The 25990-nt window shown below is 40.4% G+C and overlaps 1 protein-coding gene across 3 annotated transcripts; it reads left to right on the forward strand.

Moving 5' to 3' along the window:
• Positions 1-25754, forward strand: LOC131229483 (regulator of nonsense transcripts UPF2). 3 transcript variants are annotated; one of them, XM_058225448.1, is made up of 18 exons: positions 74-111; positions 898-1012; positions 3485-3572; positions 3910-4112; positions 5604-5948; positions 14317-14421; positions 14904-15031; positions 15464-15637; positions 15895-15976; positions 16324-16632; positions 16731-16928; positions 17184-17285; positions 18907-19158; positions 19408-19626; positions 20461-20631; positions 20754-20939; positions 23632-24602; positions 25057-25754. In XM_058225448.1, the coding sequence occupies exons 2-17, from the start codon at positions 956-958 to the stop codon at positions 24589-24591; spliced, it is 3579 nt and encodes a 1192-aa protein (XP_058081431.1). In that variant the 5' UTR covers positions 74-111; positions 898-955; the 3' UTR covers positions 24592-24602; positions 25057-25754. The 3 variants fall into 3 exon arrangements, with proteins under 3 accessions (XP_058081430.1, XP_058081431.1, XP_058081432.1); XM_058225447.1 differs by lacking the exon at positions 25057-25754 and having other exon boundaries at positions 1-111; positions 23632-24677; XM_058225449.1 differs by lacking the exon at positions 25057-25754 and having other exon boundaries at positions 75-111; positions 16339-16632; positions 23632-24677.
• The last annotated feature ends 236 nt before the right edge of the window (positions 25755-25990 follow it).

Here is a 25990-nt window from a genome sequence, read left to right on the forward strand (position 1 = left end):
AAAGAAAAACGAATAAGGGTTAGGGCTTACCTTGCCAGAGAGAGAGAGAGAGAGAGAGAGAGATCGAAAGAAACGCTGAGAGAGGGAGAAGGAGACGTTGGGTCAGAGCAGGTAGGTCCACTTTCAATCCAGCTGCGTTTCCACCACCCTCTCCCAAATTCGAAATGGATTGACTTGAAAAACACCTAATTCCTCTGTTACATTTCTTGCAATCTTACCTGATAGAAAGTTACAGGTTGAGACTCTGTTACCTGTAACATTTCTCCCCCAAACACAAACTGTAAGAAAATCACCTGTAACTTTCTTACATTTTACACAAGTTACAGACATCCAAACGGCCCTTAGTTTATTAATTGCAAGTGTTAACATGACACGACCGATCTAACTTGACCCAACCTCAATTGCGTCAAGGTTGAGTATTCGATACCTAAGGATGGCTCGGGTTGGGTTAGGCCTCTGGCCAAATACTCTTGATGTTGGTTTGGGCTTGGGTTGAAACACAACCCGACCTGCCTTGCCTAAGTTGCATCCATACCCTAAGGGGGCATATGGTGTGTTTGGGTGCCAACTCGTGCCATTGCATTGAATCACAATTGTTTGCCTATTAAAGTTGAACTGACAAAATTATAAACACCTTTCTTAGTATCAACGTTGCGATTGGGCTCCAGATTGCAATTACGCTACTTTCAAGTTAGATGTGGAAGAAATGTAAATTTGAGAGCTATTTCTCATCGCAAATGCTAGGAATCATCAACAATTATATTATTCTGTTATGTCTAAGCTGATTGTTCTTTATTCAGTTCGCTTGTGCATCCAACCTTAGTCTTGACTAGTCGTGGACCTCAGTTTCATCCCACTCAGGTTATTCATTTTTTTTTTCCCCTCAAATTTGATCAGTTGGAAGGCTCACATTTTTACATGTAAACCCACTTGATCAAGTACAAATACGACGGAAATGGAACATCCAGAATATGAGTGTCGTGTGGTTGGAGAGCATGGCAAAGATGATGAGGTAAACTTAGTTCTTTGATGTGCAATTTTGACCTGTCCATATTCCATTCAAAGCATACTATTAAGTTTGATTTTATTTGATGTAAATAGTAGTTTGTCTCTGAATGTAATTCTCCAGCTTTAGTTTACTCATTCTTGGTGTTATTGTGTCTAGAGTCATTGTATTTTTTTGAGGCTTGCCGGTTGCTTGTGTGTCATCTCCACACACGTTTACATGGGCATGTGCCAATGCGAGATTGTGTGACATTTGCGCTGCACAGGAGGTGGGCTCCACCATGGAGACTTAAAGTCGGGTCGGTCAAATAATCAGACAGGCCGCCTATGTATGAAAAAAATGGAGTTTAAAAAACACGTCGACATTAATGTACATGTAGGATACCATTAAAAATGGATATTAAAGTTGGGTTTCATATCACCTAACTGGGATAACAGATATATTGTGGATACATTTTGATGATATTGTAAGATACTGAAAACACTGGTTGGAATGCCTTTCTTTTAAGGGCTCCAATCATTGTTGGTATGCCATTCATATTTATTTCTAGTCTTTTTCCACACTTATGCTCCTTTGTAAGTTTGTAACTTCTCAAACTTGTTGGACTTCATGGTCCTCCCTTTCAGGGTTTTTTTTTTCCCCGGCATGTAGTCCTTGCACTTACTGTTTTGGTTCCATTGGTTATCATTATTATACTTGTCCATTGTTTATTCTCTTGACCATCCTTTTCATCGTGTTCTTTCACTCAATCAATTTTGTTGCTAGGACTGAACACGTCCCTTATTTTTGTGCCCTAGGTCAATGTAAGGGCTCCATGAACCCAGTCACAACTCACAATGTATAATATGAACTTACTGGGTTTCCAAGCATTTTAGCTTGTCCTTGCTTTTTCTTTCCATTGATTTTTTGATGAGGTACACCATACACCAACACATGTGTGGCTGGAAGGTATTAATTTTGTCTGTTGCCTTGGAAGTGGGCCTGAAAAGTGCGAGCAACATAAGGTCTACCACTGTGTTTGTAATTTTACATGCTAATTCTCTTTTGTATCATTTAATCAAATGATTTCTTTGGTTATTATGAAGTATTTGTAGATTAACTATTAAGCATCTCATTATTTTGTGAAAATTTTAAAACTACCATGTTAGTAGGAATTATTTTGGCCTAACATGTATGGAGTTGAGGTTTAATTGTGTAAAATACAAAGAACATTCTTTCTACTTCAGAAATTACTTCATCCTAAATGTGTTTTTGCTTTTCCTTTGGTACCATGTATAACTTATTATGAACCTATTGCATGGACAGGGGATCTTCGTCTATTCATTTATTTCCGACATTGGGAGTAGGGGTGCAACTTGGGTGATTGGGTTTGGTTGAGGATCATTTCGAGCCCAACCCGACATCAAGTTGCTGTGGCCCTAGTTCCCCAACCAGATGTAAATCCTCAATTCCAACTCTTCTCTTTTTAGCATCATGCTGAGTTGGGTTGGGTTGGGCCAAAGATTTAGTATCTTATATTAGATTAGTTATTTAGTATCTTATACTATACATGCATTTAATGCAATGATTCATACTAATACATGCACTATGCAATACATGCATTAAATGCAATAATTCATACCATACATGCATTAAATGGAATAATTCATACTATACATGCATTAAATGCAATAATTCATACTATACATGCATTAATGCAATAGCATCTTATATTATACATGCATTAGATGCAATAATTCATACCATATAAGTTGGGTTCTGTTGGGTCAGGTTGATCAAGGCCTCAACCCCGGCCCAACCCCATATCCAACCAAGCCCAACCCGACCTGAACCCAACCCGACCAAAATTTCTAGTTAGGCCAGATGAATTCGGGTTGAGCCAAGTTGCACCCCTAATTGGGAGCCACATGGGCCACGCTGTGTTTAGAAGACTTGTGCCGTAATCCCAACTCATAAGTCAAACCGTGTATAACCGTATGGCCCACAAGGGGGGTATTTGGTAACTCTCAGCTACATCATGGGTGTGACATTTACACTTGAAACGGGATTTTGTACGTACTTGGTGCACTCATCTTCAAGTGTTTGGGTAAAATTGGTTTTCTTATTGTTCATTTTATTAGTTCTGTTTTAGCCTTTGGAGGCTTTTTTTTTTTTTCCCGTCATCAACGTCATCATTGTTTTCTTAATATTCCTTTCTGCAAGGTTGCTGCTTCAGATAGAAAAATGGATTTAGTTTTGGATTTTGGTGCCATGTATTGTTCTATTGCTGGGCATATAAATCAAAGTGCTATGGCCTGACATTTTCTTGATTACTCATGCTGTTCTTTGGCCTGAGTTGGAAAAATTGTTTATTTGTTGCACGCTTGCTTTTGTAGTGTTGCACTGTTTCGTTTTTTGCCTTTTGGCACATACTCTAGAACTAGCAACTTCATGTATAACCGGCACCGGTGTTAATATTCTGTTCATCCTGTGTTTCAGGAAAATGTTGCTCGTCTCGAGGAGTTCAAAAAGTCAATTGATGCAAAGATTGCTTTACGTCGAAGTAATCTGAATCCTGAAAGGCCTGGTTAGTAAACAGAGGAACAAGTCATGCAGATGGTTATGATATTTATTTGTTGTGCAGAGGAATTAATATGGGTGGTAGTCTGTTCATGTTGATATGGCTAAGTGGATAGTTTGCGGAATAATTGATCTAGTAAAAGATATCGCAAATAACTGCTTCTTGGTAGTCTGTTCATGTTCTTTACTGTGTTCAATCACAGAAGGTCTAGTTGCTCAGTTTAGTTGATATGGCTAAGATATAATTGATTTAACTAAACTGAGCAACTAGGCCTTTCTGCTCATGAACAGGATCACTTATCATGTAGTGTGGATGTCTGATTAGGGTGCAATTTGGCCTCCAGATTCAGGTTTTCTCAGGACATTGGATTCAAGCATTAAGCGCAATACTGCGGTTATTAAAAAGCTCAAACAGATAAATGAAGAGCAGCGAGAAGGGATGATGGAAGAGTTAAAAAGTGTCAACCTAAGCAAATTTGTTAGTGAAGCTGTGACAGCCATATGTGATGCCAAGCTCAGGACTTCAGATATACAAGCAGCTGTTCAGGTGTTCTTCCTGACCTTCTCCTCTCATGTGGACTGGATTCACTGTTTATTGCCCCATGAGTCAGGCTTACTTTGAACTTCTTGTGTCTCTAAAAGCATGGATATTCTGGTACACATGTAGACAAGCATTAAAAGTAATCTTGATGTATAGTTTATTAGCTAGCTTGGATTTTCTTTTGTTGTTTTACAGGTTGTCCAAGCGAATTGTTTTACGCAATTCTTTAAGTTTCCTTCTTTGAAAGATAGGAGCTTCATTCTCATCCAAATGAAACTGGGACTTCCCGTGAAATTATAAACATCAGTTTTTTTTTTTTGAGAGATGCATTTCCGAAACGACATATTCCAAAGGTTGCCTTTGTCAACACTATGCTACTGATGGACTGGGGTGAGCGGAATTCAGTAGAGGCTCGAAGAGGGGCTTAGTGATGCGATGGGCACTAACGAATCAAGGGAAGGAGAGGGCTTTCACACTCGCCTTTATCTAATCAAGCGGGGAGAGGGTCCTTTGGAACCAAAGGAGATCGACCAAGTCCCCAACTGTCAAAGTCACCCTCAGAAGTGGACTTGGCTCCTTGCATTATAGAAGCTCGCTGACGCTTGCTTCCCAGCATCTCCATTCGAATCCCTGCTTTGCCTTCCCTGCCTGTGAGCCGCTAGGAAACTTGGTAAGCATGCGTAAGCTAAGCTCACCCTGCCAGTGCCAGCATCAGCGCCTATATAAGGCATTGGTGGGCTTCCAGCCAGCTTTCTAGCAGCATCCTTGTGGGACGTTTGGCTTAGAAGCCTCAGGGATGCCTCACATGAGAAGCAAGAGGAGTTTTTGAAAAGAGTGAGGGTTGCTAAGGTGGTAGGTGGATGGACATAGGGGAGGAAGAGATCAATCAAGCCTAAGTCACTGAAGAAAGACTAGGGTTAGGCAGATAAGTTGAGAAAATGAGAAAGGTGGTAATGCAAATAATCTAGGGTTTTATTAAATAGAGGGATTTTTGAGATGACAGAAGGTAACCGGTTAAACATTTAACTATCGCCCTCACCGACCCCAAATAAACCAAAAATTCTCTGTTTTATTTGGGTAAGGATTTTTGACACGAGGACTGGTAAAAAATTTGATTTTCAACCTTAATAGTTTTATTTGTGGTCTATGCTTTAGAAAAAAAAAAAACCCAAATAGAACTAAGAATCATTTGAAAATCGAAATTCCAATTTCTACTCCCCGCAGTTCATAAACTCTATCGTGGCTATAAGATAACACTGATGAGCTAGTGATTTTGTTGGCCGAGCGAGTCAATGCCCCATTTTTATTCCACTCGCTGATTTTATGCAACCTGGTTAATGAGTAACTCCATTGAGTTCCGAATCTTAGTGGTAACTTTAAGAACATTCTATGGAATGCTGTCTATCATCTGCATTTCTTGGAAGTGTTGTTTTAGTTCTATAGGAGGTTGTTTTTGCCTTTCTGTCATCATGTTTTATGAGTGTCTCTATTGTGTAGATATGCTCTTTGCTTCATCAAAGGTACAAGGACTTCGCACCAAGCCTAATTCAGGGACTCTTGAAAGTCTTCTTTCCTGGGAAATCCGGAGATGACCTGGATGCAGATAGGAGCTTGAAGGCAATGAAGAAGCGCAGCACGCTGAAGCTGCTCGTGGAACTCTATTTTGTTGGTGTTATAGAGGATGCTAGTATTTTCGTTAACATTATTAAGGATCTTACTAGCATGGAGCATTTAAAAGACCGGGATACAACCCAGATGAATTTATCTCTTTTGGCCAGTTTTGCTCGACAAGGAAGAATATTCTTAGGACTCCCTCAGTCAGGACAAGAAATTCATGAAGAGGTACTCACAAAAATCTGAAATTTACTTCATTCATCATGTCAGTTCTGCAAATGGCAAAGTATTGCAGAGTAATTTTGCATAGTTGTTTCATTATTTAGATAGGTTCTGTTTTCGAGATATATTGTTAGCTGTTGCATGTTATCTAGCAGTTGATCTATAAAATGCAATTCTACCTTTCCTTGCACAGATACATGTCCAGTTCACTTTATTTTCGTTATTACTATTGTTATATCTTCATTTCTTGCTTGTTAAAGATCTAGCAACACCACCACTACGGACTGTCCCATTTCCACTCTCAAACTCTAAATTCACCAATTTTGTACTAGATTTTTCAGGATTTCAGCAAGAAAAACCCTTCTACCATAGTTAAACTGAACATTTGCCGTTCTTATATTGATTTGCTGCTACTTTTTTTTTTTTGGAGAAGGTTTCAACGAGACAATGCAGGCCAGGATGATTGTTGTAAGCATGTGATGATAATCATTTTCACTATCATCATAGCCTTGTCCTGCTGTTTAGGGTCAGTTTTATGAATCTTGTTTTGTAGATCCAGTGGGTGATGAAGCTGTGGATTCATAGGACCTGATTTGTGTTTTCTATGGCCCACCCAGTGGGGCCATGTGTATTGCCTGCATGCTCAAGTCCAAAAGGGGTTGGTTTATGGTACTTTGGGGTTTCAATACTTTTTAATAGTCTTTCTATTAGATGAGTGGCACTACAGACTACAGTACACGTTGTGGTGTTTGTAATCATACCTCCTACAATTACATGCCACAGTGGTGCTACAGACTATTGTATATGTTGCGGTGTTTGTAATCATACCTCCTACAATTACATGCCACATACCTCCTACAATTACATGCCACAATGATGTTACCATACCAGGCTAGCACTTTGTCTTTTAAGGTAAAAAAAATAAAAATAAATCAAGAGTTGATGTTAGACAATATCAAGTACCGATATTTTACGTAGGCCTCGTTTTGTTTACAGTTATATTTATGTGCACGTGTGCATGCCTGTGCACGTGCTCATATATATATGAATGGCGGTCAAGATTGAGCAGTGCAAAAAACAGGTCCAGTCATCATATTGAAACATCTATTCAGCAGGCCAAAACATGGTTGGTTTAGTTATGATTCCAAATGTACACTTTGGTTAGATGTGTGAACATCCGATCTGTGGCTCTTAGAAAACTGACAGATATAGCAAAATGGCCAACATTCAATGGTTAGAATCACTCAATTGATTGTTGCACCATGACCTTCCCCTTGCGATACATGATGAATCGATAATCCTATTGATAATCGGCTGTCCTGTAATTTAAAAGCTTTAGAGACATTTCTAACCTTCCCATGAAGGTGGCACAATTAGCATTCCCCTATGAATATATAATATCATCATTAGCATCATGATCATCTTAGCCTTCAATACAATTTGAGGTCATCTTTTAAACATTAGACTGACACACGTTCTACTATTGGCTGCCTGCTGGACATCAACCTACCTCTTTTATGGTTCTTGAAACCAGCCAATACAGACCCACATTGATGCCACTTGCATGCCAACATGGTCCAACACAGCATTGACTCCCAGCCCAACTCTCTCTCTCTCTCTCTCTCTCTCTCTCTCTCTCTCTCCCTTTTTGGTGGATCCCCTAGCCCGACTATAACTTGCGCGAACCAAATGGAACCAAGCAGAGCAGGATTGTGAAGGCGTGGTAGCTGGGAAATTGTTACGCATAAAGCACCCATGAACGTGAAAGGTCATGCTCCGGTAGTTGGTATAAAAGTAGGGAGCCTGCCAATGCATTATTTTCAACACGTTTCACCTGCTAGCATGGTCAAGCTTCGCTCTGCACCTTAGCACAACTATTGTGAGGCTGCCCACAAATCGGAATTTGTGAACAATTGATTTTAGAGCATGTAGACACATTATTACTGACACAAATTACATGTGAAATCACATGTGAACATGGTCAAGCCCCATTTTGTACCTTAGCATCAATATTGAATACAACCATAAAGGGGAATCTGTGAACAATCGATGTTTAGATTGTGTGGTGCTCCCACCGAGCACCATCGCTAAATCAATGCTTTGTTCAACATTATCATACTACAAGTGGAGATATGCTCAAGTAGTTGGTTTTAGGGAGTAGAAAATTCTTGAGCGAGGTCTTCGTTGATGGTACTTAAAAAAGAAAAGAAAATGGTTGTCTTCTCATTGGGAAGAGACAGGGCTCCTGGTCTTAATGGATTCCCTATGGACTTTTTAAAGTAGCTATGGGATGTTGTTAAAGGGGTTATTATGAGCTTGATGTTGGAGTTTCATGCTAGAGGCCGTTTATCGATAGATCTGTGCGTGTCTTTATCACCATTTTCTTGAAGATTATTGGTGCGTACATTTTGAAAAATTTCAAGCCGATCAACTTGATTGGAGGGCCGGAATAGATTCTGGCAAAAACTTTGGCTATACAAATTTGATCAGTCCTGGCGCCAATTATGTCTAAGAACCAGTGTGCATTTATTGAAGGAAGGCAAATAATCAATAGTGTTCTGATTGCAAATAATGTGTTGGTTCTCACCATAAGGAAAAGAGAAGTGGTGTGGTGTGCAAGTTGGACCTAGAAAAGGCCTACGATCACATTAATTGGAGGTTTTTTTGGATTATATGCTCCACTAGATTGGATGCAGGCTGAAATGGAGGGGATGGATGACGGAGTGCGTTCGTTTAGCTCAGTTCCCTATTTTGGTCAACGGGTCCCCCAAAGGGTTCTTCAAATCTTTGAGAGGCATAAGGAAGGGAGATTCTCTATCGTCGTATTTGTTTGTGGTGGTAGTAGATGCTTTTAGAGGGATGTTAGCAAAGGGGCAAGAAGCGGGTCTCTTTGAGGGGTTTAAAGTGGATAGGGTATACACACCAATCTCTCATCTCCAGGTCGCCAATGACACTTTGCTTTTCTGTGAAGCCAATGAGTCTATGGTGGAAAAGTTGAGGATGGTGATTCTTTGCCTCGAAGCAGTCCCCGACCTCAAAGTGAATGTTGCTAAGAGTGAAATGCTGGGGGTGGGCCTTCATTAGGAGGAGTTGGTTCGCTTGGCTGGGTTTTTAGATGCTTCCCTACAACCTATCTCGACCTCCCTCCGTGTATTAGGAAGCCAACAAAGTAGTTAGGGTCTATAGTTGTGGAGTGATTCGAGAGAAAACTAGCAAATTGGAAATGTCGATATTCGATACCTATTTCTTGGTGGCTGTATAACGCTCATCAAGTCTGCTCTTTCAAATATTCCCTCGTACTTCATGTCTCTATTTAGATACCTAAAATATGTCCTTAACAAGATAGAAAAGTTGAGGCGAGATTGATAAGAAAAGTTTCCTTTATTAGAGTGGAGCAAGGCTTGTAAGCCCTTCAAAGGAGGAGCTGAGATTAATGATTTGGATTTGATGAATAAGGCCCTTTTGGGAAAATGGGTGTGGCACTTTGGTGAGGAAGAAGGCTTGTGGTGGAGAGAGATAATCGCAAGCAAGTACTGTTGCAAGGAAGGGTGATGGTGGGTTAGGGGCCCTTCTCTATATAGAGTCTTTGAGATGTGGAAGGGGATTTTGGTGTACAAGGAGGTTAGAGAAGGGATTGGTTTTTCTTTGGGGAACGGCGAAAGAATTTGCTGGGTGGGAGATCTTCCTCTCCAAGCTACATTCCCAAGTATCACAAGGCTCTCTTTGTCCAAAGACATTAAGGTTTCCAAGTGCTATTCCGTCTTAGGTAAACAATTGATGCAGGATGGAATGATCTAACCTAATATGATGCCATGAAATTAAAAGACAGATTAATTAGAGCAATGGAACAACAAAATAAACTAATTGACCATAAATTCAGAAATTTCAAATTCATGACATGTCTAAATTCAAGCCTACGACAGTCCTGCAATGTTAATCTAATAAATTCCTGATTAATTAGGACCTATGGGAGATAGAACCCCCATCCTAGCATAGGGTTAAATTTGAATTCAATGGAAATCATGTGTCTAATAAGAGTTTTGATGTGCCAGGGCTGTTTAAAGGCTAGGAAATGTGGGAAATGGGTTTGGGTGTCTAGCCTTAAAGGAATTAGGGTTCAGGTTTTGGGAGGTTTCGGGTTAAGATTTTAGATTTTGGATTTAAGGGAATTATGATTTAGGGTTTCTAGAATTGTGATTATGGGTTTCAGGTTGTGGGAATTAGGGATTTATGATTTGGACAAGGGATTTTGGGGAGATTAAGATTAGGTTTTTAGAGATTTAGGGTTCGGGTTTTGAAAACTAGCTTTGGATGGATTATGGGTTGTAGAAAGAAGAAGAACGAAGATTTAGAAGTAGAAGGAAGAAAAGAAGAAGATGAGGGAAGAGGATACCTTGTTGAGAAGAGAGAAATGTAGAAAAGATAACTAGGGAATTGCTTCCCGTGGTTTCACACCACCAATCCAATCACATGATGAAATTTTGCTCAAACTCAAAGCAAAATGTGAGAAATCTCTTTCATTCATAATATGCATAATGACTAGGGTAGGGACGTCCAACCCTTTAGTCTCAGAAAAGACCTTTTACAGAAAGGTGCTTTCATATAAGATTCTCAACATAAAGACGCTTAATGAATTAAAAGTTGTTCCTAACTCCCTAATCTCAACACAAATATGAGCTATTCCAAAAATAACAATTCACATAAACAAACTAAATCATAAATCCGATGATGATGATCCACTGGTTTGATCATCGTGTCCGCTCGATCCAACAATCTGATGTGTCCATCAAGCTCTTATATACAACCTACGTGCATCTTTCCAATATGGGGTCCTCAAAGATGCACAAACATGCACGTGTGGTCTTCAACGTGGCTAGGAATGTGAATTGGACTAAGTGGGCCTCATGTAATGGTCATCTAGTCATAAGGAGATTGGCTCGTCCCTCTGGTATGGTGCTCGGATGTCCTCATCAATTCCCCTTGGCTGAGGAGATTTTGCCTCCGATGAAATAAAGTTGCATTGACGCTCGAGGAGATTTGGGACTCGTCGTTGAAGCTTCGTGTCTATGATCCACTTACTGTTTGAATTTGGTCCGCCCTTTCACTTGACAATGTACTCAATAAAATCTCTGTCCTGTGGAAACTACTCGCTCATTCCAGATATCCTTTATCTTTTCTCTCTTTGTAGGTGTGTATGGCAAAAGCGTAGATGTTGGGAAGAATAGTTATGTATAGGCCAAGGGTCATGGGATAGGTCGGGATGGATATCATTAATAACAAGGTGATGGTCTGAATAAAAGGCTAGTAGGTGTAGATGTTGGACTCTTAAAAGACACAAGATCTTCCACATTGAATGTAGATTTAATACACATGCTAGGTGGAAGATCTACAACATACTTATCGTGTCCCAAATTATGCAGTATGTTATAAGGTCGGACTACGAGCTCGTAGTTTCTTAATGGTTCCTTGCAGACACTGTTCATGCCTTATATGAACCATCACACAGTCAACTACCTGAAACTTTCTGAACGTGTGATGAGGGTCAGCAAATATCTTAGTACGTTTTATTGCTCATGGCTATGACGTGTGAATGCATCTGCGGACTCTGACGACCTATGTGAGACTAAGGTGGGAATAAGATCTGTGTGCTTTCTAGGCTCATCTACTTGCCTTTCTAGATCTACTTTTGCGAGAGTCATTTGTTCGTGAGGAAAGTTTGATAGAGTCAACCCAGGAACAAGATCTAGGTCATGTTGAATGTCTTGCACGGGTGTTAGCTCATCCGTTATGTCCTCTAGGATAACATCACTAGACTCTTCCAATACCGGACTCACCTCTGGTGGTAACTCTACACTAACCTCGGGTGTAACCTCTGATGGCATCTCTATACTAACCTTAGGGTCTGTTTGGGCGGTGGGATTAGAAGGGATTAGGTGGGATGGGTTTAAAAAAACATAATTATTACCCATGGCAGGGATTGTCCCTTGTTGCCATGGGATAAGATTAATGCCCTGCTTTGTTGATAATACGGTGGTACATTGAATGGATATACCCACCATCATTTGCAATTACTGAGAGTAACACATCTGTGTTATATCTAAACTGTTCATTTGTTTTGTAACCTCATTTTATGGCATGGACCTAAAAATGAGGTAGATCCAAAACTTATGTGGCCCCAAAGAAGTTTTCAACGATAAGTATTCAATCCCCGTTGCTTTCTATGGTGGGGTCCACTTGAGCATTAGATTTACCTGATTTTTTGGCCCATGCTCTAAAATAATCTCGATAAATGGGTGGATGGTGTGGATATAGCCCATACATCATGGTGGGACCTACAACAACTTGCTAATATTGAGTGAAATTGGCACAGGACCCAATGCAATTCTATTTAATGTAATTCCAAGCTTTTCCATTCTTCCCAAACATGGAGTGGATTTGGCACAGGACCAGATGAATCCCATCCCACCTAATCCCTTCTAATCCCACCGCCCAAACAGACCCTTAGGTGTGTCCTCAATTGCCATGTGGACATATACTGTCAAATCAACTTTAGTCTCTCTTTTAGACTCTTTGGCATTTATTATAGAGAGAGACTCAAGTTGGAAGTTTCTCACATCTTCAGGATTACGTTTCTTGATGTCCTCCTTTTCTGGGGTGCTTTAGGCGGGAGATGATTCAACTTTATCCTCTTACCCTCATGCATAAATGAACACTTATTTGAGTGACCGAATAGTGTCACATCGTGACTGTATAACCGGGGTCTTCCCAAAATGATGTGGCCTACATCCATAGGCAAAATATCACACCACAACGTGTTCGTATATGAACCAAATTGGACGGGGATGGGACAAACAATGTTGAGAAACCGAAATTGAAGACATATCAACCTATGAGACTTGATAGGGTTGAGAGTTAGGAATGACTATCAAACCTAAGCGATTCACAGTGCTAGCAGAGACCACATTGGTGCAATTGCAACTATCAATGATCACCTTGTAGTTTTTGTCACCACAATTGGTATAAGTGTGGAAAATTGCATTCCTGCGCCAATCATTACTTTCTATAGTCTGGCCTAAGGTGCGTTTAATGACTGCAAGTGGTGCAGTCTCAACTCCTTCAACTTCATTTCCCACTTGAGATTGGCCATCTTCCCCATTGTCAGGGTTTACCTAGAAGGAAGTTTCCAATTGGTTCATGCGAGTGTTAATCTCATTCTTGAGGGCTCTCAGTTGGTAACTGATAGTTCTACTTTGGGCCCCGATGGCCGCAAGACAGTGGTTGATGGCGTTGAGAGTCTCAGTAAGTTTTTCCGAGTTCTTTGTGGAGTGTAGACTGAAACCACGCCCACTACGGGTGGGCATACACTAAACACACTAATTGGGAAGAACTAGCCACTAAAATCCTAAATACAATATGATGAGAATGGAAGGCTACTAATTTGAAATATGACAATATGTAAACCCTAGATTCTAATGCGATAGACATGCTAATCCTATACTCTAAATGCGTTGGACGCTAAACCCTATGCTAACTTGGCTCCGATACCAAAATTTGATGCATGATGGAATGATCTAACTTAATACGATGCCATGAAATTAAAAGACAGATTAACTACAACAATGGAATGACAAAATAAAACCAATTTACCATAAATTTAGAAATTTCATATTCATGACGTCCAAATTCAAGCCTACGACCTATGGGAGATAGAACCCCCATCCTAGCTGGAGTTAAATCTGAATTCAATGGAAATCACATGTCTAGTATGAGTTTTGACGTGTTGGGGCTATTTAAAAACTAGGGAATGTGGGGAATGAGTTTGTGTATCTAGGCTTTAGATGAATTAGGGTTTGGAACATTAGGGTTGACTGGTTGAGGTTTTGGGAGGTTTCGGGTTAGGATTTTAGATTTTGGGTTTAAGGGTTAGGATTTAAGGTTTCTACAATTGGGAATATGGGTTTCAGGTTGTGGGAATTAGGGATTTATGATTTGGACAAGGGATTTTGGAATTTGGGAATTTTAGGTTTTGGATTTTGGGGAGATTAGGATTAGGGTTTTAGAGATTTAGGGTGGTGAAGTGTGGATATATCGCATGATACCAAGAAAAATGGCTATTAAAGCTGGGTTTTGTATCGCCCAGCTGGGATAACAGATATATCGGTGATATCACAAGATATTGAAAACACTGCATACGGTAGTGTTAGTTTCTCTACAGTGGGAAACGTTAGGCATAATTTTCCAAAAAGTCTTAAAATCTCTTGCAGTTGATTTCTTTGGATTAGCTCGCATATACTTGTTCCTTTCTTCAGCCTTTAGCAATACTGATTTGCTTCCATCTCTTATGGGTTATGATTTTCTGCTGAATTTGATGCAGTTTTTTAGGGGCCTTAACATCACTGCAGATCAAAAGAAACTATTCAGGAAGGCAATTTACTCCTATTATGATGCCTCTGCTGATCTTCTTCAGTCTGAACATACTGTAAGAATCGTGACGCCTTTATTAGAGTTGGTTTTTAATGTGTCCAGTGGATTTTGGCCTTCATAATTAGGTAGCATTTGGATGTAGCATCAAATAGTGGTCGGGACTTCCAAAACAGCAAGACGCCATTTGCATATGGATTGGTGTGGAAAATGCCGCATTAAGCATTCTTCCATTTCCCATCCTCTACACCCCAAATCACAAGTGAGATACCTATGGGAAGGTCACGAATAAATGCCACTTGCATTTTGGTGCCACTGTACTGTTTTGACCTTTGGGTATCAGTATCTTCCCAACGCCCCCATAATCTTTTTGTCTCAGATGCCTGTATTATCAGTGGATACCAATTTGGACATGTTTGATGGCTTGATCACTGTACATGTCTTTTTCTTTCTTCATACTCCCTGTTTTAGTTATCCAGTTCTCTATTTTCCACGTGGTTAATCTGCCAACTTGCTGATGATAACTACTTTGCTGAGCAGTCACTGCGGCAGATGGAGCATGAAAACGCAAAGGTCTTGAATGCTAAAGGAGAACTCAGTGATGAAAATGTGAATGCATATGAAAAGCTAAGGAAGTCGTTTGACCACTTATTCCGTGGTGTCTCTTCGTACGTTTATCTGTTAACTTGTTTGTCTTTATTGTCTCCTTGAATGTTTAAACTCTCTTCTTTCGAATTTTAAAAGGGATGCTGAACTTAGATTGTTGTTCAATATGTCTGATTACTGAATCCCTCTTCAGATTATTGGAAATAAGCACCATTGGAAACATGCTTGGTGCTCATCTGTTTTTCTGTACTATCTATGAAGTCACCAAAACTAATGGCAACAGGCAGTCTCTGCTGTGCTTATGGTCAAGTCCACCATGGCTGATTTTAGGTTTTTGACTGTAGAGAAGAATTAGGGAAATGGAAAGATACTGCTTTCTGAAATGATTGCGTAGTTGATGATATAAGTTCATTCTTGCGGTTCTTTATTTTCTTTTGGATGATTCTATATTGGATATATCCACTTCGCGTTCTCATCAAACCTTTTCTTTGCAGTTTAGCCGAAGCACTTGAAATGCAACCTCCTGTAATGCCGGAAGATGGTCACACTAGGGTTACGACTGGAGAAGATTCATCATTTCCTGCTTCTGGAAAAGAATCTTCTGCTCTTGAACCTATATGGGATGATGAAGATACAAGGGCCTTTTATGAATGTTTACCTGATCTCAGGTCTGGTTTACCACTGTTTTTTTTTTCATCAATTGATAGTGGTAGACTCTGGTTTATTGTCAGACTTTTTTGGGGATCTGGTCATGTATCTGTCCATGTTTCCTGTCGAATCATTGTTATCATCATCTCAATTCTAAGCCTTATCCCAGCTAATTGGTGTTGGCTACCCTAATCCTGTTCCACAATTCCACTCTATCAAGGATCATCTCCATAGTTAATATGGGTATCCTAAAGATTGTTTTCTATGTTCTTTACAGAGCTTTTGTTCCAGCTGTCTTACTGGGAGAAGTTGAACCAAAGCTGAATGAGCAATCTGCGAAGACACAAGAGCAACAAACTGTAAAGATTCTTCTTTCTTGAATATATTTGCTTGCCTATGGTCTATGCATGCTCAGGGCTGCCAATAAAATGCGGACAGGGGAGCCTGACCACTATCTGGATGAGGGCTCAATGATAAGGGCTGCTGGTATTATCTCATGCTCATTTTGGTTGCATTTATGTGGATGGGAGCACTCATCCACCATCCATGTTCGAGGGATGCACCAAATGGCCTGCTTCCCCAAAATGCAGATCTGGGAATGCAAAAACAGCACCATCTGCATTCCGGGGCGCATCCAAGCAACCCTTATTCTATGTATGTGGCATTCCTAAGATGATTTATTCTTCTATCATCCCACTAACTGTAGTTTTCCGGTCCTAAGGAATCGGTGCCAGAGCCAGACCAGAGTCAAATGGTGGTACAAGACAATGTAGAGGCCTCTGTCGATTCTGAATTTTCACAGGATGGAAAAGCAGATGAGAAAGGTAAGGACAAAGAGGATAAAGAAAAAGAAAAGATTAGCGACTCTGACAAGGAGAAAGCAAAGGAAAAAGATGCTGAAAGAAAAGGAGAAGCTGAGAAGGAGAAGCTGAAAAGTCTTGATGGAACGAATTTGGATGGTCTGTTGCAGAGGCTTCCTGGCTGCGTGAGCCGGGACCTTATTGATCAGTTGACTGTAACTACCATTAACTGTACTTTTGTGAGCTTTTGGGTATTCTTGTTGATTAAGCACGGACGTCTAAATTAACTTTTTTTGTTTCCCTTCTTTTGCAGGTTGAATTTTGTTACTTGAATTCAAAATCAAACAGGAAAAAACTTGTACGGGCTTTGTTCAATGTACCCAGAACTTCTTTGGAGTTACTACCATACTATTCTCGTATGGTGGCAACTCTTTCGACATGCATGAAGGATGTCTCCTCTATGCTTTTGCAGATGTTGGAGGAGGAGTTCAATTTTTTGATAAATAAAAAGGTTCAGTTTGAGTTACTTGCTACAACTCCTTTTTTATTTATTTATTTTCTTTATATCATTCACTATGACTTGTTTTGATGATGTAAATGCTGCATCTTTGACCAGTTTAGAAGTTAACGGAACTGGTTCATTTTACCATGTATTCTTGAATCCTGTCTTCATTTTTTTATTTTTTATTTTCCTTTTCCCGGAGTTTTTTCCCTTTCTTTTCTTTTCTTCTTTTCCCTTTCAATTACTTATATTTGCAACATGCAGGATCAAATGAACATTGAAACAAAGATCAGGAACATAAGGTTTATTGGAGAACTTTGCAAGTTCAGAATTGCACCAGCAGGTCTTGTCTTTAGTTGTTTGAAGGTACAATTCTTGACCATTGAGCCCCTTTGAAGCGAGTAAATCGGTTCGTTTTTAGTCATAACAGTTTTCTAGGAGGTGTTTGGCTTGTTTGGCATGTTTATTTGACTGTATCTTCTCTGCTAAGGAAGCAAATACTCGCTATAGTTGGACAGAATTATTGTTGGTGAGGGCACAAGCCTGCTTTTATTGTTATCATTTACCTGTTTGCTTCTAAGCTTTCTTTTATCTGTTTTTCTTTTCTTATACTATTAAGCACCAGAATATTTCTTCGTTTTAGTTGATTTTAGTAGATAACTTGTCATAGGTCTGAGAGAAAGGTCCACAATCTGCTGATTTGAGATTTTGGTGCTCCTGCCTTCCACCATACACGGGATCCACATTCTCTGATTGGCATCATTTGGATTTCTTCCTGCAATGAAGTCCTTTAACTGGCTGCGAGGACTTCTAATCAGTACAATGGTTGTGCCATGGACCATCCACGATGTGGCCCAAAGGATGGAACATTGGTAATGAAGGGCCCTGCAGATTAATAATTTCAATTTCCTGTGGATTGGTCCTCCATACGTTGCTTAACTTGGATTGACTGATTTCTCTAATTTATCTTTTTCTTCACTGGATTTTTTATAATAAGTGATTTTATTAAGAAAAGCCGCGTAGTAAAGACAACTCAAAACACCCAAAAAATGGCAGCCGCAAAGGAGAAAACAGACAAGGCAACAACCGTGCAGTGAGAAGCTGCTAGCCTGCTACATTGTCAACATTTGTCGACAATGAGAAGACTTCTTCAAGATGCTGCATCTTTGGCAAGATGGTCCATATTTTCATTAGCTACCCTAGGGACATGAGAAAGCACGTCACTACCAATGTCGCATGCTTTGTCAATCAGCTTGGCCACTCTCCATGGACAAGGACATTTGGTCCATGAAACTGCATTGCTTGAGTCATCTGCTATGGTTATACTTCTTCTGTCGACATTGAGAATACTTCTGGCTGGTTACAATTTTGATTCGTTCTTGCAAAATTCTATGCATCCATTTGGGCCCTGTATTTTTCAAAGCAAATCATGAAGTCAAAGCTATCTGTGGAATTCTTCAATTGTTTTCCATCCCACATTTACTCCATTGTCGCATTGCCAGGATGTTAGAACAGTAGGCTCCCCTGCCCATTTTATATTTATTATGTGTAGGCTTTGAATTTTCATGTAGAGCGATGAATAGAAGTTTAAATTCAACCTTTTTGGTTTGTTTATTGTCCATGACAAAAAATAAAATAAAAAATAAAAAATAAAAAATAAATAGGGACTTAATTATGCAGTAGTTGGTAAAATATTCTAGCTTGGGTACAGCATTTGCACCTCAAATTTAAGTGTCTGATAGATAAGATGCCCTATGGAATGCCTGGGAACATAATTTCTTATATGCTGGTGCTCCACATAGTTTTTGCTGCCATCTACTGCATCTGGTAATGTGCTTTCTAACTTATTTTGAGAAGGGGTGTAGCGGTGACTTTTAATCTGTGAAATCTAATGAGAAAGAAATTCTAACCCCCAGTAAAACTGTAAAAGATATTTTGCATGTAATCAAATAATTCACTGCTGAATGTGACTCTTTCTTTTAATCAGGCTTGTTTAGATGATTTTACTCATCACAACATAGATGTTGCTTGCAACCTTCTTGAGACATGTGGACGTTTTCTCTATCGGTCACCTGAAACTACAATACGGATGGCAAACATGTTAGAGATATTGATGCGACTGAAAAATGTCAAAAATCTGGATTCACGTCATAGTACCCTTGTGGAAAATGCTTATTACTTGTGCAAACCACCAGAACGATCTGCTCGAGTTTGTAAAGTCCGCCCACCATTGCATCAGGTAAATGGAATTTCATGTAATTTTCTATTGATTCTTTGAAATTCCTTGTGTTTGGTTATATATTGATTCAGAGAACTGATATTTATTCCTCTTTTTCTAGCACCTACACCCCCTGCTGTCTCATTGTAATGAGTTGCATGCATTTGGTGAAAAGAGGAAAAAGGGTGCATTAAAAAAGAGAATGTAAATAGTCTCCCATGTTTTTTTAGTCAAATTATTCAATATTTTATTTGGTTTTGTTTCCTGCAGTATATCCGAAAGTTGCTTTTCACAGACCTGGATAAGTCCTCCATTGAGCATGTTCTGCGGCAACTACGTAAATTGCCTTGGAGTGAATGCGAGGCGTACATTTTGAAGTGCTTTATGAAGGTTCACAGGGGAAAGTACAGTCAAGTTCATCTGATTGCTTCACTTACTGCTGGCCTGAGTCGCTATCATGATGAATTTGCAGTAGCAGTTGTTGATGAGGTTTCTTCTTTTGTCCTGAACTTCTACTTGAAATAAATCATTATTCAGAATCTTTTTATTTATTTATTTATTGTTCCAATGAATCATTTCTTCTTTGACTCACATTTATGAGGAGAGATTGAATAGGTGATTTGTGGCTCAAGTGCCAACCCTGCTTGTATACGCAAGATCCGGCCCATTCATCGGGTATGCGGCATGTGCATGTCAAATATAGGCTGTTGCACATATTTGCCGTAACTGTCCATTTTTCTTTCGTGTGGCCTGCCTGTATGGACAGTCTAGGCTGATCTCTAGGACACAGCATGATCCAGGTGGGCCCCACTTGATTACTAACCCAGATCCTGCACATGTATGCCCAGATCCTGCACATGTATACACAAGATCTGGGTCATTCATTGGGTATGCGGCATGTCCATGTCAAATATAGGCTGTTGCACATATTTGCTGTAACTGTCCATTTTTCTTTCGTGTGGCCTGCCTGTCACCTGATGGACAGTCTAGGCTGCTCTCTAGGACAGCATGATCCAGGTGGGCCCCACTTGATTACTGGCCCAGATCCTGCACTTGTATGCCAGGTTGCCAAGTTTTTCAAGAATTAATCTTTCCTTGCTTAAATCATCCTCGCAGTCAACATTTATCGGTTTATGATCAATGTTAGCACCTGATTCTCTGATAGTTCGATAAATCTGTAACTTTGTTTCTTTTTTCCTTTGTATATTTTTTGAGTCTTGGCCTTCTTTTAATAAATTCATTGCTGTTAAAAAAATGTCAGTACTGATTTTGCTTTAAGAAAGAATGAGTTTATGTGAGAGATGCCTACTGCAACTATTTCAGGTTCTGGAAGAGATTAGGCTGGGGTTGGAGTTGAACGACTATGGTATGCAGCAAAAACGGATAGCACATATGCGTTTCTTAGGAGAGCTATACAACTATGAACATATCGAATCATCCGTCATATTTGAGACACTCTATTTGATTCTTGTTTTTGGCCATGGCACTCCAGAGGTTCAGATATGCTTCCCCTTTTAATTCTAAACTTCCATGTTGGTTTCATTTGGTCAGAACTTCTATGTACCTCCTAATCAAGTATAATGAAAAATTTCCGCCCTTTTTTGCATGTTATAAAGCAAGATACTCTGGACCCACCTGAAGATTGTTTCCGCATAAGGATGATTATAACACTTCTCCAGACATGCGGCCACTATTTTGACCGAGGTTCTTCGAAAAGGAAGCTCGACAGGTTTTTGATATATTTTCAAAGATACGTTCTCAGCAAAGGTTCAATACCGCTAGACATCGAGTTTGACATTCAGGTTGGTCATGATACCTCTCTAATAAGTCATGCCAAAGTTGAACCAAGCCTGCTAGTTGGATTGAGTTGAGCTACAAGTAGACCTGGTTTGTGATTTGAGTCTGATCATGTAGACATGTCTGGGTCATATCACACTTTGCCCATTCATCACTTACGGCTCAACTCAACAGCTTCCAAAGAATAACATACAAAAAGCTCACTGTAAGCACTATGGCTGTTATTGAAACAAAGTGTCAAGTACCGGCTGTGAGGACTATGGTTGTTTCTGTCACGTTTCATTATATGGCTACTGTTTTTTTTTTTTTTTTTTTCCCTATTTACAGATATGATTTATTATTATATAGGGTTAAAAATAAAAATGATAGTAGTATTAATAATGAACCGAAAACAGAGAAAGATGCATTTTTCTGAAACCAGGAACTTGGACTTGGCTCTGCTGACCAATGAGCCAAAACTTGGACAAGTGGAGCAGTTGATCTGTTCTGGTTTTGTAAAATTTACCAGTTTAATTAAAAATAGAAAAATGAATTATTCACTTATAACACAGTCAAGCCTTATTTTATTATTTAAAGATAGGATTAGGAGAAACAATTGAAGACTTTGTTAGATCTTACATGATAAAAATATTGATAAATGATATTGTGGGCTAAAAGGGGTGGTTGATTGAGCCATAATTACTTGAGAAACGACATGGTTATCATAACTTAGGATATGAATAGCGTCTCGATGTGCCTTTTTTTTTCTTCTAATTTTATGGAGCCTAGTTCATCAAACTAAACTATTAACCTGTGGGTAAGGGTGCAATTGGCAGGGCGGCTCAACTTCGGACCCGGCCCATTAGCTTCGCCTGTGGGCTTGGGCATGATGTGTATGGCCTGATCAATTTTTGGGCGGGCCTTGGGCTCAGGTCATTTTAACCTGACTCAACCCAGCGCTCTCAACTAGATGGATTTAAGTAATTTACCTCCCCCCTCTCTCGCTTTTCCCCAAATTTCAAATCCTCTCCCTCTTTCCCGATAATTGAAACCCTCCCTCGCCTGAGTCATGCCTGATTCCTTGAACCATTGTCTGACCCCAATTTCAACCAACTCATCATCATCATTGTTGAGCTTGGGCCCTTTGTGTTTTTTCTTCTGGACATGGAAGTCAATCGGATTGGGCTTGGGCCCAATGGATAGTTGGCCTTTTTTAACATCATTGTTGTAATTGTCTCCATAACTTTTTTTTTTTTTTTTTAATAGATCATGACCGACTCCATCCAATAGCTGTCCTTTTAATCAAATGGATACATAAACTCATCAAAGGCTTGTTATCTTCTCAACTTGATCACTTTATATGTATAAGTCTATTTAAATATGGTTGAGTGTGAGAATCAACATTGATGGAGGGTGCATGCAACCCGATCATGCTAGAAGACTAGCCAAAACTGGTTAATTGGCTCACATTTTCTAATGCCGTTAATCATATTAATACATTAGCTCCGATCAAAGGTTTGTTCTTTTCTCAACTTGATCACTCTACAGAAGTCTATTGAAATATGATTGAGTGTGAGAATAATATTATTTTTACAATATTCTTTCATCTTTCGATAAATCCCTCTCTATTTTCTCTGTTTGTATGTGGGTACATGTCATACTCTTCCAATGAAATGGCACATCTTTCTGCAAAAGCCTTGGATATAACATATCTGAGCTTTTCTAAGCACACACGCATGTGCAATATAGCTCATGTACACTCCACACAAGTGCCAGCTTGGAAGAGTACATGCCAGTACTCTTCCAATGAAATGGCGCATCTTTCTGCAAAAGCCTTGGATATAACATATCTGAGCTTTTCTAAGCGCACACGCATGTGCAACATAGCTCATGTACACTCCACACACGTGCCAGCTTGTAATGATAGCTCCAAGATCCAATCCATCCATCATCAGGTTGATCCACTGGTTAGGTGAACGACAGTTTGCAAAATAAACATATAACTCTGAAAAACATGGCTGAAGTTTCTAGCCCATCCACCTGTTTCCAGTATTGGGGCCCACATGTTGAGTGGACTGAATCTAATTAGAGGAAAACATATAGGTCGGGCCAACCTGATGGTTGGATTGGATTTCACATCCATGTGCCATGCCGGCACATGTGGTGTGTACATGAGCTTTATTGCACACACGTGTGCACTTTGCAAAGCTCCACTTGTCTTCTTCTTTTTTCCCACCATTTTCCAATTTAGCATATGAATCTCTTAAGTTGGAATGCACACAGGGGCCTTCTTTATTACGTGGAGAGATGCTATTATGATGCACAGACCATAGAAATTCCACGTTCTCTCCCAACTGTACACATGGTAACGTGTATCATGATTGGGATCATGGATTTGGTGGCCGCCATGTGGTAGGCGAGAAGTTGCAGTGATTGGACGACTCCACTCAGCCAGTTGTGATTTTTGCCTGCAGAATGTCAACAGTTGGATCTGTTTTGGTTGAACCATGCCCTTTCAGACCACTGATCAGTAAGTCCAATGCCATCTACTGTTAGCACATGGCCTATCCACATGCCGTGCCCAAAAACCAAAGGTCCAATCAACAGATCACATGCCACATTTACTGTAGAAATTTTTGGGGACTTGCATCACACAACTCCATGAATCGCCCAAGATGTAGTTGTGTTCCTCTATTTTATAAGTCGAAATATACGCAGGATCTGTTTGCGGATTTACGCCCGAATATGACAAGGTACTCGTCCATTGAGGAAGTTAATGCAGCTCTGGTGGAATTAGAAGAACACGAGCGCACAGCCTCAACGGAGAAGATCAACAGTGAGAAGAACATGGATGCCGAATCCCACAAACATTCTGGCCAAACACCCATTACCCACAGAGCAAATGGACAGGGATCAGCAAATGGAATCGAAGAAAATGGAGTGCATGAAGATGTAGACAGCGAGAGTGATTCCGGTAGCGGCAGCATGAATTCAGAGGGGCATGAAGATGATGGAGAGTATGATGACAAATCAGATAACCATGATGACGGATGCGATAGTGAGGATGAGGATGGTGGTGGGCCCATCGCTTCTGATGAGGATGAAGATGTCCAAGTCAGGCAGAAGGTGGTTGAAGTAGACCCTCAGGAAGAAGCAGACTTCGACAGGGAGCTGAGGGCTCTAATGCAGGAGAGCTTGGATTCACGCAAGCTGGAGCTGCGGGGCCGACCAGCCCTGAACATGATGATACCAATGAACGTATTCGAGGGGTCCAAAGACCATCATGGGCGGGTTGCTGAGGGGGAGAGTGGAGATGAGACGCTGGATGAGGAGGGCAGCGGTGGGAACAAGGTTCGCGTGAGGGTGCTGGTGAAGAGAGGCAACAAGCAGCAAACAAAGCAGATGTACATCCCCCGCGACTGCTCACTTGTGCAGAGCACAAAGCAGAAAGAGGCTGCAGAGCTGGAAGAGAAGCAGAACATCAAGAGGCTCATCTTGGAATATAACGACAGGGAGGAAGAGGAGTTCAATGGTTCTGGGACACAGCCTATGAATTGGATGCAGGCAGGGACAGGCAGGCCAGCAGGCCGTGGCGGCACATGGGACGGATCCGGCAGGGGTGGCGGCATGCGGCAGCGGCACCACTCATCTGGCGGACTGTATGGCAGACGAAAGTAGAGGAATGAATGGTATGTATATACTGAGAATGGTCATTCATGTTGGTCTTCTTCTGCCACACCACAAGTAATAGTTTTGGAGGCTTATCCTGCCTTCTTTGTATATGGAGTTTCTGTTGCATTTGTTAACTAGATCCAGTGCTTCTGGACTCTGGGGGCATTGTTTGGCATGTATAGAGTAGGTGGAGGAAACCGTTCATTTGATGGGTCAAGTAGTGAGTGGGCCGTATTTCAAAAATCACCCTGGTTGGGTTACCCCAGCCTTTCAATGGATTGCATTCACCGAGTTGCTATATGGTCTTTCTAGTCCAATCAAAGCAGCTTTTGGTTGCTTGGTGGGCCTTTTCACAGGACGACTGGTCCATATCGTCAAACACTTGCCTCCAGAGTCAATGGATCAGCTCCTTTTCATATCTATACAGAAGTTTGGGGGATTCTGGTTAAGGTAATTCTTTGTATTATGCAGTATCTGGAAAGACGTGACTTAGTATCATGCAGTGCACGACCTGAGAATATCATCCATCCGGCTGGGTTTTCAGTTTGTCCAGGTGTGGCCCATTTTCAGTGAGATCCAAACTGATGATATTAGGGTCTCATCATAGATGCCCCCCATATACTAACTCCCAGATTAGAAGATGGCAGTGGCAGCCTGTATTTGGCCTTTCAGTTTAATGTGGACTGTTGAGGTATTTCTTCTCAATTGCCAACTCCTCTGTCACCAATTTAACATTTTTGGATATCTTTTTGGTGTATGGGACATCCACTGTCGGCCACAGCAGGTGAACGGTTTGGGGTCAATGTGTTGTGGAGCCCAGCATGTCCATACTGAAAACCCAGGCCAGGCACAATGCATATGTTACATTGGGTGATGGGGTTATCCAAATGAAAAGCTCATAGTGGGCAGCAGCTGATCAGACACATCCGCTCTGTATCACAAGATAAAAGCCGTTTCTTTCCAGCTACTGTGTCACTTGTGTTAATTATCCTACTCACCTGACAATTAGACTGAGAGGTGGTATGCCATTGAGAAATCAGAGGCGACTCAATTCATCGATCAAAACTGGAATCTGAAACCGACTCGAGTGACAACAAAATTCGTCTGGCTTTGACTCTCTTTTTAATTGAAAGTAAAAAAAAAATACATAGGCCAGATTTTGAGCTCTCCATATCTTTCAAGGAGACATGGCACTTAAAACAAACTAGCTCTGTGAAACTTATGGTCCGTTTGGGATCTTGGATTTGGAATGCATTAGAATTCAAATTACAAATACATTGGAATCAATGTGATTTTGGTTGAAATGCACTAATCCAAATCTTTCCTTTCGGAGCCTTTACTTGGAATGCCTGGATTTGATTAACCAAATCAAATTAGTTTTTATATGTGGTGATATTTGATAGAA

The sequence above is a fragment of the Magnolia sinica genome, chromosome 16 (assembly GCF_029962835.1).
Source record: "Magnolia sinica isolate HGM2019 chromosome 16, MsV1, whole genome shotgun sequence".
Classification (NCBI taxonomy): domain Eukaryota; kingdom Viridiplantae; phylum Streptophyta; class Magnoliopsida; order Magnoliales; family Magnoliaceae; genus Magnolia; species Magnolia sinica.

Bases quoted from the DNA above. Each gene is read 5' to 3' on its own strand.
- LOC131229483 (XM_058225447.1), top strand. From the start codon at position 956: ATGGAACATCCAGAATATGAGTGTCGTGTGGTTGGAGAGCATGGCAAA. The intron at 4,113-5,603 runs GTGTTCTTCCTG...TCTATTGTGTAG, and splicing joins ATATACAAGCAGCTGTTCAG to ATATGCTCTTTGCTTCATCA. The intron at 15,977-16,323 runs GTAAAGATTCTT...CACTAACTGTAG, and splicing joins AGACACAAGAGCAACAAACT to TTTTCCGGTCCTAAGGAATC.